This window comes from Aquila chrysaetos, chromosome 7, assembly GCF_900496995.4.
Source record: "Aquila chrysaetos chrysaetos chromosome 7, bAquChr1.4, whole genome shotgun sequence".
In the NCBI taxonomy this organism is placed as follows: domain Eukaryota; kingdom Metazoa; phylum Chordata; class Aves; order Accipitriformes; family Accipitridae; genus Aquila; species Aquila chrysaetos.
Window position 1 is genome coordinate 13,163,448 of NC_044010.1, and position 15,811 is coordinate 13,179,258.

Sequence of the window (15,811 nt, forward strand, 5' to 3'; positions counted from 1 at the left end):
CCTGGCGTAACATTTGTTTGTTTATTTTTTGCTGGGGGAGGCATTTATACTGTGTTCAGTTCACTGTAGCAGTTGTTACTCCACGTGTTTCTGGAATTGCTGCTGCCTTCAGACTAGATGCAGGTATCTTGTTAGTTTTAAAGTTCTCTTTCACTGACATTACTCCTGATGAAGCCTGCTCTTAGTGAGCCCCTTGGCAGGCCCTCTACCATTGCTCTCAAACTGGAAGTAGTTTCTGGTAGTGTGAGCAGGGCCATGTGTCAAATTCCACCCAAGCCTTCATTCGTCTTCTGCCTGACACCATGAAAAGGGGAGTGAGCGAGCTTTGCATTTCACGTCCATGTCCCTGCTTCGGTTGCTGGAAAGAGATTCATCTTTACCCCCTAGGCAGAAATCCATAATGCTTTCTCTTGCAGTTGTGAACGGGGAGGGGCCAGAAGAGTCACGCAGGAGAGAGCTTCTAGAAAGAGAACATGTTCTCAGTCGGCATTTTGCCAGTATGCTGCCACTTGGCAGAAATAGCTGCAGTGTACAGTACGGTGAGCAAGGCTGTTGTACGGAAGGACCAAGTCACCGATTTTCAGAGCCAGACGTAATGATCGCTCAATTTCTATAGCACTGCAGTATTTTAATACCAGTAAATTCTCCCTTGTACTTACCACTAGTTTTAAAGCAAGTTAATTACATGATGGGAACCGGTGCAGGACAGTGAGATTATTAGACAGCACTTGATTTATTTATTTATTTGAAGTTGTTTTATGAGAACTCCTCTGTGTCTCCTTAGCATAACCAGTGATCCTTTTCAAGGCATTTTGTAGGAAAGAATTGGCAATAGCAACAAAACTGTTCAGCTAGTTTAAGAGTTGCCCTTAGTAACCGGCTGGTCAACCTCAGAGATTTCTGTAAGAGCTAGCTGAATGATACTCACACAGTTCTGCAGGAGAACGAGATACAAGGAGAGCAAATGAGTTGTGTGAGAAACACATAAGCTTCAGAAAGAGCCTGGAAATTCTGATTCTCTTTCGTGTGGCCTGACTTGTAAAACTACCTCTTTGCTCTCTTCTGGAAAGAGGTAATAGGAGGGAGGAAGAGTTACTGGCCATATTTTTGGGATATAATATGCTAACCCTTCCTCTTCTTCTGTTCTCCAATACCACAATTAAGAACATGAGAGCTGTGGGTAATCAGCCTCTGAAGTTAGGACCATAGCTGACCTGCAGTTACGATTGCTTGCTCAGCCGTGCTCTTCACTGGGCCGGTTGCTCTAGAGCACTTGGTTGTTACACTTGGAATGAAAGAAAATGTATTGCCACAGAAAGTAGCTTGACCTCTTTTTTTTGTTTTTGTCTTAAGTCGTTCAATTCCCTTCATGCTAGTGTGGCTAGAGGTGCACACCTTGCACAGGACAGTGCCACGAGAGAGGTTAGAACTCTCTTCTCTGCAGTTCCTTCTCTCACCTAGTAAAGACGTCACTATAGGCATTTGTAGTACATCTAAACATTGGCTTTCATTTAACTTTAATTGTATGTGGAAAAATGTGAGGGTCACACTGATATATGCCTGCTGCTGCTGATCTGACTGAATATATCTTCATGATACACTTCATGAATTGGTCAGGTCAGTTTTGTGAAACCAAGTATTGCCGTTTGTTACACTAGAGGATATATCAGGGTTGGGAAAAAGTTGAAATGAGTCATTGTATGAATCAAGTGCTTGTGTAAAGCTTTACTTTTTTACTTTTTACCTAACCCTACAAATCCATGCAAAAAAAATTCAGACAATGAATATTGAATCCATTTTTTATGTATTTCTTCAGTCTTAGTGTAGGGAAATGCTTTTTTCTCCTTCAATTTCCAGATTAATACGTACTGTTAGGACATACAATGGCAAATTATAACACTACCCTTCCCTATCATTTTTGTCTAGGGACCATGATCGTTGCAGCCTGTAAGTTCTGTCTTAATTGTTTGCTCTCTATTGAGGAGTACAGCTCCCTCTTGAAGTCACAGGAAAAATGAGTGTCATAGAAGCTTTTTTCAGGGAGAGGGAGGTGTTTTTTTCAGGTGACTACCTGAAAGGAAATACGTTTTGCATTTTGGATGCTATTAAAGAACAGTGCACTTTTGGTGAAAAGTATTTTTTTTTCCAAAATTTTTAATAGGGAAAAAGTATTGTAGGTATGAATTGTAGCTGGATTCTAAACAATTTCAGCACTCAGGCAGTCTGCTCTGTGTTTCCGCTTGCCTGTAATATAATTCTTACTAGACAAACGATAAAGACATCCAGGCAAAGTGACGGTTATCTAGGGCGTCAGTATAATTATGTTTTCTTTCTTTGGGTATTTTTTCCTTCCCCTGTTTTTTTACTTGGCATTTCACAAAAAAAAGAAAAAAAAAAAACAAAACAAAAAAACTGAATGAGTGATCTTTATAATCATTGAAGACCATGTGGCTAGATAGGTGAAGGAACTTAAGGTTTTCTGATCTTATTCTGCTAGATATTAAATAGTTACTTGAGACGACAAGCTTTGTTCCTTCTTGCACAAATGAAAGTGGAGGAATTTGAAGATTGTGCAGTATGAAAGCATATAAATATGTTTAGCACAAAACTACTTGTTAATGAAGTTACAGGCCTGGAATATAGCTTTGCTTTGCTTTGCTTCCCTCCCCCCTTCCCCCCCCAGTAATGGGAGCATTTATTCCACTCTTTTTAGGTACCTACTTGCATCTACTTCCGTTCTCTGACTTGCATCTGAACTAGAAGCCTACTGTAGTCGTGTGAAAACCTCCCTTCTAAGGATTTCTAAAATGTAGTGAAACATGTACGAGCATGGAAAAGTAGTTTGCCTAGCGGTGCCAGTTTGAAGGAGATAAGGAAGGTGGAATGAAGGAGAGAAGCTGAAAAAATACTCTTGCTGTTGTAGATTTGATCCCGATGTATTGCAACACAAGCTGCTCCACGGCTGAGGCATCTACCTGTCGTGGGCAACGTGGCTTGCACTGAGTGTTTCATTGTCCCCCGTGGCTCTGTCATAATGCCTGTGAGTGCTGGTAACCTGGTAAATCTGCTCTGAGATAGGCAGGCAGTAGGGAGTTGACCGTGATGGAGGTGGCATAGAGAGATATGGACAGCAATGCTGAACGCTGATCTTCTGCACCTTGAGGGCATGCTGTAACTGCTAGGTTGCTTGGCAAGTCCGGAGAGGGAAACTACCACCAGGTTGTGAGTCTACTGCCTGTTTATTTTTTCCAGATGATTCTGATGAATTTGGATTGAATTCATAAATTTCGGAGTGGCTGCAATCATGTTTTCAAGAAGCTCATTCTTAAAGAATAAATGTATTACTGAAGTTTACTCCTGAGTGATTTCCCTTAGCAACTTATTGCCAAGTAATTTACCTCAGAAGTCATACTTCCTTCACCACCATGTATTGCAGATGCACAACAAACATACCTGTCTTGTCCCAGGAGATCCATAATCTGGGGGAATTTGTAGTCACAAAAGCAAGAAGTGCACTTTTTCCTTTTGAATTTTTATTAGTGTTTCCTTTTTATAGATGCAAACCTTGCTTCAGAGTAGTCTGCCTAGGGCCCTATGCACTCAATAAAGGACTGATTTTTCCTTGTGTAGGTGATTGAGAATTTAATTATTGATAAATTCAGAGCTAAGAAATATATAATACTGGATTATGTGCTTTCTCTAAGATTAGTGAAGATATTTTGTTTATTGATGTAGGTAAAATTTCAAAATACTGTTGTTTTCTTTTAAAGGGGTGTATAACCGTAGGGGGAAACATTTTTCCTCACATAGATGGAAGAGCAGCTGATTCATAGTAGTACAGCACTGCATATATACACACACACACCAGAAATGCATGTGCATACAAATGTAGACAAATGTGTATATTTATGGTTGTTTATAACATGGTGTTATTTCTAATACTGTACACCTGTTTTTCCCTACTGTGTGTCCTCCTGTACATCCCAATAACAGGAAAAATAATGCCTTCATAGCGCTCTTTTTTAAGTGATCTCCAAAATTAAACAGCAGTTAAAAGGAGGATGATGAAATAATAAAAATAGCTTAACTTAGCAGATTCATAGATTATTTTCTTCATTTTTTCCCTTCCTAATCCTATTCTTTTATTTTCTCTGAGGACCAATAGCCAGACCATCTGGTTCTGGGAGCAGTGACAACTCTTCAGGCTTACAAATAGAAGCTGAAGCTTCTCAGACTGCTACAGTGGCCACCTCTAATAGATCTATCATTCTCGCATGTTAAAATTCCCTTGCTTATGATGGGATTTATTTCTTTTCTCATTGTCAGTAATTTCCATATTGAAGAAAAAGAAAAAGGAGGGGGGCAGGGGGTGGGATGACAGACAGCGAAAGTAAGCCCAAATTGCAGATAATAAATATTTAAGGGGCACAGATTAGTGCAGTTGTGAACAATGTCGTCATGTAGTGTACTAATACTTCATTGGTTTGTGTTTATATAGAGCCTATTTTTTTGTATGATACTTTGTATCAATTCACCTGTTCCACTTCATGTTAATGAAGGAATGGTTAGTTAGGAAACTGTGATTAAGCACTTGGAGACTATATGGCCAGGGTAAGGAACAGAATTTATTTTTGTGCTTGTAAAAACCAAATAAGTAAATACCAAAGAAGAATATCCTTTAATTTGTTTGTATTTATTTATTTATTCATTTAAAATACCTGTACATGTTTTAAAATGGGTATAAAAACACTGTGATTTGAGTGAGTGTAAAATGTCTGTATCAGACTGTTTACAAACAAAATCTTCCTTCTTACTCTGAAAATTGTTGCATGCCTCAAAAAAAAAAAAAAAGATAACAGCAAGATTAGCGATGAATTGATGGCCCTCTTTAAAAGTAGGTTTGTCTGAACTTGTAACATTGTAAATAATTACTTTTGTAGCTAATGTGTTACACATGACATTTAGAAAACACTACTGCAAGACAATTTGATAACAAATTGAATCAGAAGGAAGAAAGAACTGCAGGAAAGACTTTAATCAGCATTCATTATTTATTCCTCTATTCTAAGAAAATTATATATGCCAAATACAGGCCTTTAATCAAATAATGATTAAAATATTCAGATCTCACCTATGTAGTTGGATGCATTGACCCAAATTTCAGGCGTCCAAGGGGAAAACGCTGTAGTTTGTGCAGCTGATAGAAGTGCTCTGTTCCCACCCCCTGCTGTAATTAATTTGGCCAGCAATCCATTGTTTGTTGTCACTTTTTTCGTTTTGAAAAGTTCCCCGTCTGCCGTTCGTACTATGTTTTAAGATAAACAAGACAATCCTTTTCATTTGTCTGTCTTTTTCTTCTTTGTAGCTAACTGCCAGGCCACCTGAACAAATCAACTGCTCACAAGGTCCCCAAATAAACACATCTTTTGGTACGGGTAACTGAGGTTAACTGGACAGAGGCAAATGAAACTCATTCCTCTTCATTTTGTCTTCTTTTGTAGTTAATCTGCTGGATTCAAAAACAATTCAAGGGGAGCTGGGCTGGATCTCCTACCCATCACATGGGGTGAGTTCACTAGACTGTGAAATGGAAAAGTGCTGCTACAGACCAATGTGCTATTTAACCATTGTTTCCTCTTCAGAGGACACCGTGCAGTAGTGCTGGTTCTTTGGAGCTTCAAAAATAGTCTGCTCTAAACTTGCAGTATATAGCTTACATAGCTATGGTGCCTTCTCTTTAGAATATACATCGCAATGCATGTAATCCCCAGGAAGAGCTCACTTTTATTGGAGAAAATGAAAGCCAGAGGTGCATTGAACAAAAAAAATAGTCCTCTTTCTTCTTCTATTGCAATGTGTATTTCTAAAAGATATCATGAGACTGTTTCATAGCATTACTTGCTAATTTATTCAGATGGAAGTAGTGGAACGTGAAAAATGTGTGAAGTGGGTGATGGGTGGGTAATTATTTGATAACTTTTGTGCTGAATTGTTCAAGTATTGTTACTTATGAGTTGAAATGTTATTAAAGAAATGTCTAAATAATGTTCTTGAGGGTTGGGACTTTTTTTTTATTTACCTTGTATCCAGATCTAATGAAACTAGACCTTCTATTTGGAGAAGTAGAAGTGCAGTCTTAGAGCATCTGTGCTTTCGAACTTGCTAACTCCATCATTTATAAATAGCATTTGCCACCAGTCTCTTTAAAATTTTTGATGACTTAATATCAGCGCATAGCCATCCAGTGGTGCTGATATCTGGTCACTCCCCAACTTCTTGTCTCTGTGGAATGTGTATGTGTGTTTGTTTTGTAGGAACAACCCATTACTCTCTACGTTGCATAGAACAGATATGCAAGGAGACCCTTGCATTCCTGCATTCTGTCCCCCGGAAAAAAAAACAAAAAAACAACACTTGGCAGGCTGAAGCCGTGGTGTCTGGAGCTTCCCTCACCCTCAGAGAAGGCTGTGCCATCAAGCCTTTGCTGAACAAAGGCACTCGGAGACCTGTGGCTCCTTTTCTTTCTGTCCCATCACTTGTGTATACCCTTGAGGTGCTTTGTTTCCTCTGTGGCAGTCTTATTTTGGTTTCCTACCTTTAGGATGACAACTCCTAGAAGTTTTCCTGCATCTCTGTCTGCCTGTGTCTTCTACCCAACAAGTAAACCTCTGCCAGAGAGCACTGCCGCTTCTAAGTCCTTGGGAAATGTTGTCTCTAGTCTTGGTAAGGGTGAGGAGTTGCTAACTAAGAGTCCAGCCACTGTCCTTTTTCCAAACCAACTGCATTTTGATTCTCGGTGTTGGCAGGTATTTGCTCATTGGTTTGTTTGTAGGATCATGAACATCCACTTTTTGATTCTTCTGTGGCTTTGGGCAAGCTGTTACTTCATCTTTATCACTTTTACGGAGATCAGTGGTAACAGTACTTTTGCATGTCTGCCGTATGGGATTCAGTTGTTAATATTTAAGTAGTGCCTTCTTGATATTAAGTGTTATGCAGGTGTTTAGCAGTATTTAAGGATTAAGGCTTGGTTTATTTTTTTGAGTTTACACGTGGCTCTTTCTCTGTATCTCTGAACAAATTGTTCCATTCTCATGGGGAAGAAGTGGGAAGAGGGTTCATGTTTCTTTCTAGTGGCTGTTCCTGCTGACTTTTCCCAATAAGAAACCTCTATAAACAGGGTGTCCAAGAGCGAACTCTCCAGCAGTTTCTAGCTCATCAGGGTTTTTGTCTTTACTTGCATTTTTTTTTTCTTTTTTGCAAGGCCTTTTTTTTTTTTTTGTCTTCTCTCCCAGCTGCCCTGCCCTCCTCCGCTTTACTCTTCTACTCTGTTCATCGTCTTGCAGCTGTGCAGATCTGAGGCTCTGCTCCCTGCAGCTGTGCCTCTCTTGCCTTGGATGCCTAAAGCAGTTGGTAGGGAATGATACAGGGTATCTTGGGGGCTGTAAGAAAACCAGATGTGCTACATTACCCCACCAAAAAGGGTCCCCAGATCTCTCAAAGCAATTTTATTAGCTTCTGCAAGTTTTTGTCAGGTAAATCTAGCACAACTCGTTTGTGTGTGTCTGTGCATGCTGATCCTATCCATGGATATCAAAGCCAAAGTAAATCATGGAATTGTACTGATGTTCTTACAAGTTAATGAAATTCTTAGTTAAAAAATCGCATGGCAGTAAATTGATGTAGATCATGTACTGTGAATGTTTTTGTAAGAGAACTGAGACTCTAAACTATAGCCTTCAAAATACTGTGAAATTTTAAGCTTACATATTGAAAACATGAATGTAAAGCATAGAAATAGCAACATTTATCCTATCTGAATTGGCATTTTGCTGTAAAATGACAACTTGAAATCATGTGAAAGAGATGCCTTCTTTTTACAGCCCTTTATTTATAGTCAATTAATTAAACCTGGTAAATATGGCTGCATCTGTCTCTGAGCTAACTAAAATATGAACTTAAACTTTAGTGGAAAAACATTATAATAAAGATGTCACATCATATTGAAAGATTGCTAATAGCATAGCAGTGATTTACAAGGTAAAGCTAATAGAGCTACACTTGAGGCTGTGATTCACAAATGAGAATATTGGTGTTGTGCCAATTCTTCTCCAGCATGCAGCAGTGTTCTCATTCTGAAGCCATAAATGTCAGTGTACTGAGGCCGGAGACTTACAGAATTTTTAAAAATAGTTTAGCCAAAGTGTTTAATAAACCTCTTACTAGGTTAATAATTTTATCTTATCGATACATGATATTGATCGATTTCTGGCAAAATGACCCAATTAATTGGTTGTTGTTTTCAGCGTTCAATGGTTCTTCTTTATTCTTTTAAGTCTGCCTCAACTTGGGCATATATAATAACAGCTTTCCAGAAATTCCTGAATATTCATGTTAAGATTTATAGCTAATTTGTATTCAGAGATTTCTGTGTCACACATAAAAACACTCTAATGGCAGTGTTTTAGACCATGGTTAATAATATCACCCTGTAAGAATGTGATCTCTCCTTGAACCATCCCACACAGCCACAGTCTTGGCGTCAGTAACGCTGATCTGGTCAAGCTCATTAAAATCCCTTAAGTACAAAACATTGGCCCCTCTAGATAGCAAGGCAATGGAATTAAAAAATATAATAGCAGGCTTTGCTGATGCTTGAGCATGATTGGCAGCAGCCACACGGCCTGTATCCTGTACTACCATCTCCAGCACCTGCCTAGGCAACCTTTTTGTAATGCCAATCAGTCAAATACCAGTTCCATTTCTATAGGTTTCATTAAAGGGGAAAGAAAGAAGAGCTACTTAGTCTGTGCAGAGTATATTATTGATATGCTGATTAAGCATAATGCAAGTGATCATTAACTGCAATTCACGTAAATTACAGCAGCACAGATGTGGGGGTTGGGAGGAAAAAAAGGCAAGTCACTTTAATAATATACAATAGAATGTGATAGATAATTCATACAGGACAAAAAGAGTACAGGCTAAATCTCGCTCTGCATATTCATGCAAGTAGTTGTATTGGTTTCAGCATCATTTTTTTAGTAAGAAAGATGTATCTAATTTGACGCTAGCTTCATGTTCTTTGGGAAGTTTGAAAAAAAAAAAATTGTGACATAATAGCACTACATCGTTCTGCAGTCACCCAACTTGTGACTTGATCTTTACATGTTTATTACTCGTATTTATGGACTTGAAAGTTTTGGGCACTTTTTAATGTAGTTGGTAGAAAAGTAAAAGAGAAATTATGCTTCTCTTGTTTGGCTTGTAGCTAGAGAAAAGAATGCTCTGGCATTTATTACTGCCATGTAATAGATAATTGTAAAAAAAAAAGCAAACCAGGCCAAAAAAACCAAACAAAAAACCCAACTGCAACATGTTCTGTATGTGACCAAAGTTAGTAAACTGCGGGCAAAATTTTAAAAGACTGGTTGGGAAATAAAGATATTGTCTTTGTTTGTGACAGTTTTCTAGGTCCCTGAGTTTCTTCAGAAACATCTGACTTCTTTGAGAGCTGGCCATGCTCAGTACCTTAAACTTTTGGGCATGTACTTGAACTGCCGACTGTACGCTGAAGTACTTTGAAAATCTGGTGTGAATAACTTCACTTTTTCTTAGTGGTCACTCCCATGATCATTTGAACTTAGCAAGCTGATCATCTCAGTAATGGACACTGGTTTGGAAGTATTAAGAGGAGAGAAGGATAACATTCCCTGCTTCTGTAATAGTTTGTGTTGTGCTAGGAGGGCTAGAGTATGTGTGACTTGAGGTTAATGAGAGTCTTTCCATCAGCCAAAATGAGGTTAGAATCCAAAAATCCAAGTGAAGATGAGTAAAAGGCCTCCTTTCTTATATTTCAAAAGCCTGAAAGTACTTTGTCACGTTAGACTGTGTTACTGCCTACCCATGACAGTGACAGTCTCCCTGGCTGCATTTGTTCTGGTTTCAATAGTCGGCTAATGTGTGGCACTGTAAAAACTTTTTGGCCTTGTTTTGTGGGATATCGTAGAAACAGAGACTGCAGAAGAGTCTGACTAAATAAGCGTTTGGATATCCCTTGTGACTAGATGAAGGTAGAGGAGAACTTGTGCAGAGTCACATTTTGCTTATGATTAAGGTGCACTCAAATAAACTGTATCCAAGAATCAGTTATTCAGGCCACTGTGAATGGAAAGTTTCTCTGTTTATATGGAAGACATTTTCAAGATTAGTAAGTATTTCCATGAGCATTGGAAATGATGAGGTTTGTTTTCCTGCAGCTTTGTGTCTTGTGGTTAATTGCGTCCTGTGATTGAAGGTTTCTTTTGCAGTAGGTCCTTAATGCCAGTGGGTTTCCTGGTGTCAGTCATGCTTCAGTCTTCCCCTCAGCTGGGCACGCAAAGTTTCTCTTCCCTACATGTCTCTTATTTTCACACCACTGCAGAATCTTAGGGCAGCTGAGCCATCAGAAAAACTTGGAACTGGCCAACAAATACAAAAATTTATGAAACAACCTAATTTTAGTTTTCTTTTGATACCGATTGACATCTTGGTCTGTATTCATTTTTTGTCTGAGACACCAAACTTACCTTGTCAACTTCTAAGCGATATTGTGTTTGAAGTGGGGAGTATTACCAAAATCACTTGGTGGTTGTGAAAATGAGTTTCAAAGTAAAACAAATTATATCAAACAATTGGTATGAGATAAAAGATTGAAACTGAAAGGTATCTTTGTAAAATAAAAAACTACTTTTTTTCAAAACGAAAACAGGCATGTTATGCTATTATACACTTTCTTTTTCCTATTCATTAACAGTGGCATTTCCGTAGTACTTCTTAAAAAAATGCATTCTGCTAAAACCAAGTTTTATCTATGTTTTGCCTGAGCTCTGGTCTCCTTACAACTTCATAGATTTCCTACTGTCACCCTGCCTTTCACGACTTGTGTATCAGGTCTGAAATGCAAGCAGACTATTTTGGCGATTGAAAGTCAAACGAACCACTTGGGATTCTGTTCTTGTGAATCACAGACTTTGTTTTGTCTTACACTGAATGGCTGATTGAGAAAGTAGGGTTTTTTGGTTAATATACTCTTTTTTAATCACTAAGATATTTGCTTTTGGGGTGCACTGAAAGTGTATCTGTTTCATTTTATTCTCTTTTTTTCAAAATAATGAAAGAGATCATGTTAAAAAAATAAGAGCACTTTTACTATGGCTTTCTTCCCTTCACCTCCAATTTTCTGTAATCAAGCATGTGCTATTTCTTGTTCTTAGATTTTGTTTTCTTCCTACTAAAATAAAACTATTTGAATTTTTTTATTACTGTAAAGTGGATGAGTTTGCTTTGGAGAGGGACATATAAAAATCTGCCTCTTTTGAACTGAAAACTCTTCATTCACACACAGAGCCTTGGTTCAGAATGCAATCATGGTTTCTTCAGCCTGTCGGTGCTGCTTTTAAACAATCTGAACATGACGAAAAATAAATTTATTTGTGCTGTGCTTTTTTCCCCTTTCTGATAGGTATTACTTTTAGCAATATAAAACTATGAGATATGCCAGATGTTTATTTTAATTATAAGATATTGTTAAACTGATGACAGCATTGTTTAGTACTGCTTACTGAATATAATATGAAAGCTTTGTTGATGTCTTCAGAAGCAGCGTGCGAGTAGTCAAGGGTAGAATATACTTTTGGTGTACTTTAGCTGACTTTCACTTGTATTTCATCTGCACACTATCTTCAGCTGCTTGCATTAAGGATGCATTTCAAACTGAAGTTTAAATTAAAAAAAATTAGGTGGAGTTGACTAAACAAATGGGGGAAAAATTGAGGTCATGCGTATTACTTCAGAATTGTATTTATGCCTGTCTCTTTTTATGAATTGTTACCAGAAAAAAACTCCTTTTCAAAATGCAGAGCACTGTGATATGCTTTAGATGTGTTGTTTTGGTAATTGTAGTCTTGTATTGCTTTCCTTTGAAAAATTCAGTATGATGTAACAGTACTGTGTTTTGGTTCATTTTAAAAACAGCTTTGAACATGACATAAAGTAAAAAGTGTGCTAATTTCTATTCTGTGATCATCATTAAGGGAGAGAGAAAGCCTTTTTTTCCCTTTCTTTTGAAACTAGCGTTTTTACCATGTTACTTCAAGTTATGAGATTTCTATTTAAAAAAATATAATTGCAACAACAAAAAAAGCTGAATGTACAATAAGTGCAATGTCCTTGTACCATTTTTTATAATGAAGAATAAGGGAACCCCCCTCATATTTCATTAGCCTCATCAGTCATTTTACTTACTGGTAATAGGTTGCTGAAGGTTGGGTATCAGTTTTCTGTGGTTTCAAATAAAAAAAAAGAAAGAAAGAGCGAGCAAGTTTGGCTTCTATTCCAAGAGTTAAATAAAGCTCTTATTTAGAGTTGGAATTGCAGATACTTCAGCTTCCAATTTTTCTTTTTAACTTTCAAAGCTTAGAAACAACATCATTCTCCTCATGGGCAGAACATTATTTCTGTCAGCATAAACTCAGGCTATTTGTGAGAAGTTCTCTCAAATGGCCTGGTCGCCATGAGATATTTTTCCCTTTGTAAAGAAATGCTTACTTTATAATTTTATTTTCTTTTGTGCTGAATTTATTTGCATAAACCAGAATAGAATAAATACAGTAACTGTCATGAAATACAACATTATTTATCACGGGGGCACACTACAGTCCATTTTAGGACTCTCTTTTGTAACATCAAGACCACAAGGAAAGTAACTACAGTCTCCAGCTAAAAATGCCCATAAACGTTTTTGCCTGATAGCTTTGCTGTGGTTGTGGATTATTTTTAATGGTCTAAATAGTTTTGATAGGTAATTTACTCTGGATATATACTTTTTCCCTTCTTTTTTTTTTTTCCCAGGTTTCTGAAAATATTCAGTGTGAAATGATTGTCCGTGTAGAATAGTATTTTCTACAATTTAGAGTTGTTCTTTTAAAAGGTATTGGAAAGGAGGCGTTTAAGTGCACTGATGATGGCTTGCTGGCTCTCGGGCTGAAACAGCGAGACTGAGAACGCAGTAGTTTCTAGGCAGGAGACCCACGTGTTGCTTAATTTCCCCCCCACTCTCTCAGAGTCGTTTGTGAGAACAGCCTGAGGATTCCGTTAGTTAATTTTTCCTCACTTCGCACACTTCTACCTTCTCCGGAGTGACTTCCCCAGCCTTCCTGTTAGCCTTTCGAAAACGCGAGAACGGAGGAGCGGCGAGAAGCAGCCTGCGCTGCCGGAGGCGAGCGGTGACAGGAGGGGTGCGCGGGTTCCCGGCCCGGCCGCTTTCCCTTCCCTGCGCCGGCGGCAGCTCGGCGGCGGGGCGGCGGCCAACGCCAGGCCTGGTCCCGCGGCTGGCGGGCAGGTGAGCAGCGGCGGGCAGGGAGGGACGGGGGACGCCCGGGCGAAGGCCCGTGCGGGAGCTCCTTCCCTCTCTCCCTCCCTGTCAGAGCCTGCGGGCCGCTGCCGCCCACGCGGCGCCGCGAGCTGCGGCCGTTGGGGCGGCGGTCCCGCGCAGGGCTGACCGTTAGGCTGCCACCCGCCCTCAGCGGGACCCCGGCGGGGCTCAGGGCCTCCTGCCGGCCGTGGGGCCGCTGTGAAGGGCGCGGCAGGCTTCCCGGGCGCCGGCAGGTTCGGTCAGGCGTCGCCGCCTCCGTCCGGGAGGTGTATGTATCTGAGGAGGAGTGCCGCCGGGCGTCTGAGCCCGCCTCACCGTTCCCCTCACAGCCCGGCCGGGAGGCGGCGGTCGAGCCCCCCGGGCGGCGGTGGGGTTCCGCTGGGTTTGCTCCCTTGCCGGGAGGCCGCGGACCGCCTCGGGGGAGGGTTAAAAACTTTAGCGGGTGGCCAGGACAGTGTCTCCGGTAACACTCGGTGCTTCAGTTAGGGTCCTCCTACTTTTAGCGGTACTGGTGTTACTCAAAAGCGACGGAGAGGCTCGGGTTCAGCGAGCCCAGCGCGGCTGTCGCGCCTCGCTCCGAAACGGCCCAGCGGCCCCGGCCTCCCCGCTCCTCCCTTCCCCGCCGGCCCGGGCCCGGGAGCGGCGCGGGCGGCTCGGCAGGTGGCGCTGTTCCTTCAGCGCGGCCCCTGGCGGGCCGGGACGGGCTGTGCCGGCCCGCGGAACTCGGCCCCCCGGGCAGTGGCGGGCCACGGGCTCATGGCCGGCACCTCTTGGCTCCCGCACGGTTAGGCTGGCCGCGGCCTTTTAGGCAGGGGCTGTGGTTCCCTTTAGGTACGCCGTCCAGCTCCCGAACGTAGCAAGCGGCCGGTATTTCAGTTCTTCGCGTGCTTGTTTTGGAGCGGAAGGCGTTATGGTGAAACACGTGTTCCGTGCTTGTGCTCTGCTTTTAATCAGCGGTTGAGCTCGATGAAGGATATGCTGGGGTTAAGGGCTCTTTGCACTGTGTGTAGATACTATCTCACACATAATGCGGTGATGAAATCTGTGAGTTTTACTCTGTGACGTTTGGTCCTTGCATCTGCGTGTTAGTTTTCCCTGCCTAACTGCTATTCCTCGATGTCTCTCGGACTAGAACTCTACTTCTAGCTGTTGGATTTTTAGAGGCCCCAAAGGGTAATTAAGACGCACAGAATGATTGCTAGTTGTCTGTTAGCTCATGTACGTATGGATGAGTGCTGTGCTGCTGTGTGGTTGGTGTGCTGTTGCATTAGACAAGTAGGGGCAGTCAACACCATCCTTCCTCAAGGGCCTGACAATTGATTTTAGTAAGACTCTAGGGAAAAAAATTTTAATCGCTCTGGCTATGTTCTTGTTTTTAAACAAAAATAAAAACGTAAACCCAGAGTGAATCTTTTAAATCTACAGGACAGTTACTGTTTACAGTAACTGAAGCTTAGTTTCTAAATTGGATGTCAACATTCACATACAGTGCTTTCTGTATGGAAAAGCTAGGGAGTGGTAGGAATTAGAGGGTTTGTATCCTTTATCAATTGTTTATCTTAGAACATTACTGGTAGATTTTGACCACCAATCCTTCAATTAGTACCTGTTTAGACTTCATTGATATTGACAAAAAAATTGTGGTGAATTAACTTGTTTCAGGTTCTGATGTTGCCCCAAAATGATGACTGATGGGAGAGGTGGATAATGTTAGTGTTGGTTATGGATCAGGCTGCAGAATGGCATAAATCAGAATCTACTTTTTACTTGGAATCTTTTTAAAAGTTTGATACTGAAATGTATCTCAGTTTTAGAGATGTAGATTATCAGAGAAATAATAAAGTGTTATTTGGAAATGTTGCCAGGAGGCCATCTAGTCCATCCAATCTCTTGCTTGGTGCAGGACTATTGCTAACATTGTATCAGGTCAATAGCTATGGTTTTGGATAGGAGTCTAGGAAGCCTCTGAGGGCGGAGATACCGCAGCCCTTCCAGGCAGCCTGTTCCAGTGCTGCACATGCTTCTAGTGGACAGAATTCTGCCTGATACCTAATCTGAATCTCTCAAGACACAGTTTGTGGCTGTTTTCTCTTATTACACTGTCTGCTGCTAGTGAGGAGAGTTTGACTGTGTTAAGTCCCTTTCAAGTTGTTGCAGTCTGTAATTAGATCACTCCTTAGCTTTTTCTTTGTACAAGACTGAACAATCCCTGCTTCCTCACATCATGAGCTTAGAAGATAAGTGTGTTGGTATTGAGCAATCTTACTCGGTATGATCCCATGCTTATTGCCATACTAGCTTCCTGAACTGGGCGAGATGAACATGTGAAAAACCTCTACTAGGATGGCAGGAAAAAATCCAAGAATGGGATGAAGTAAGACTGTAGGTGCCTTATCT

At 40.7% G+C, this 15,811-nt stretch overlaps 1 protein-coding gene across 3 annotated transcripts in view; it reads left to right on the forward strand.

Moving 5' to 3' along the window:
- The window catches only part of EPHA3 (EPH receptor A3), a 234,614-nt gene that overhangs the window by 12,937 nt on the left and 205,866 nt on the right, over window positions 1–15,811 (forward strand). For all 3 annotated transcript variants that reach the window (XM_030020257.2, XM_030020258.2, XM_030020259.1), the window contains exon 2: window positions 5,502–5,566. In XM_030020257.2, the coding sequence (XP_029876117.1) occupies window positions 5,502–5,566 (65 nt within the window). The remainder of the gene's footprint in view (window positions 1–5,501; window positions 5,567–15,811) is intronic.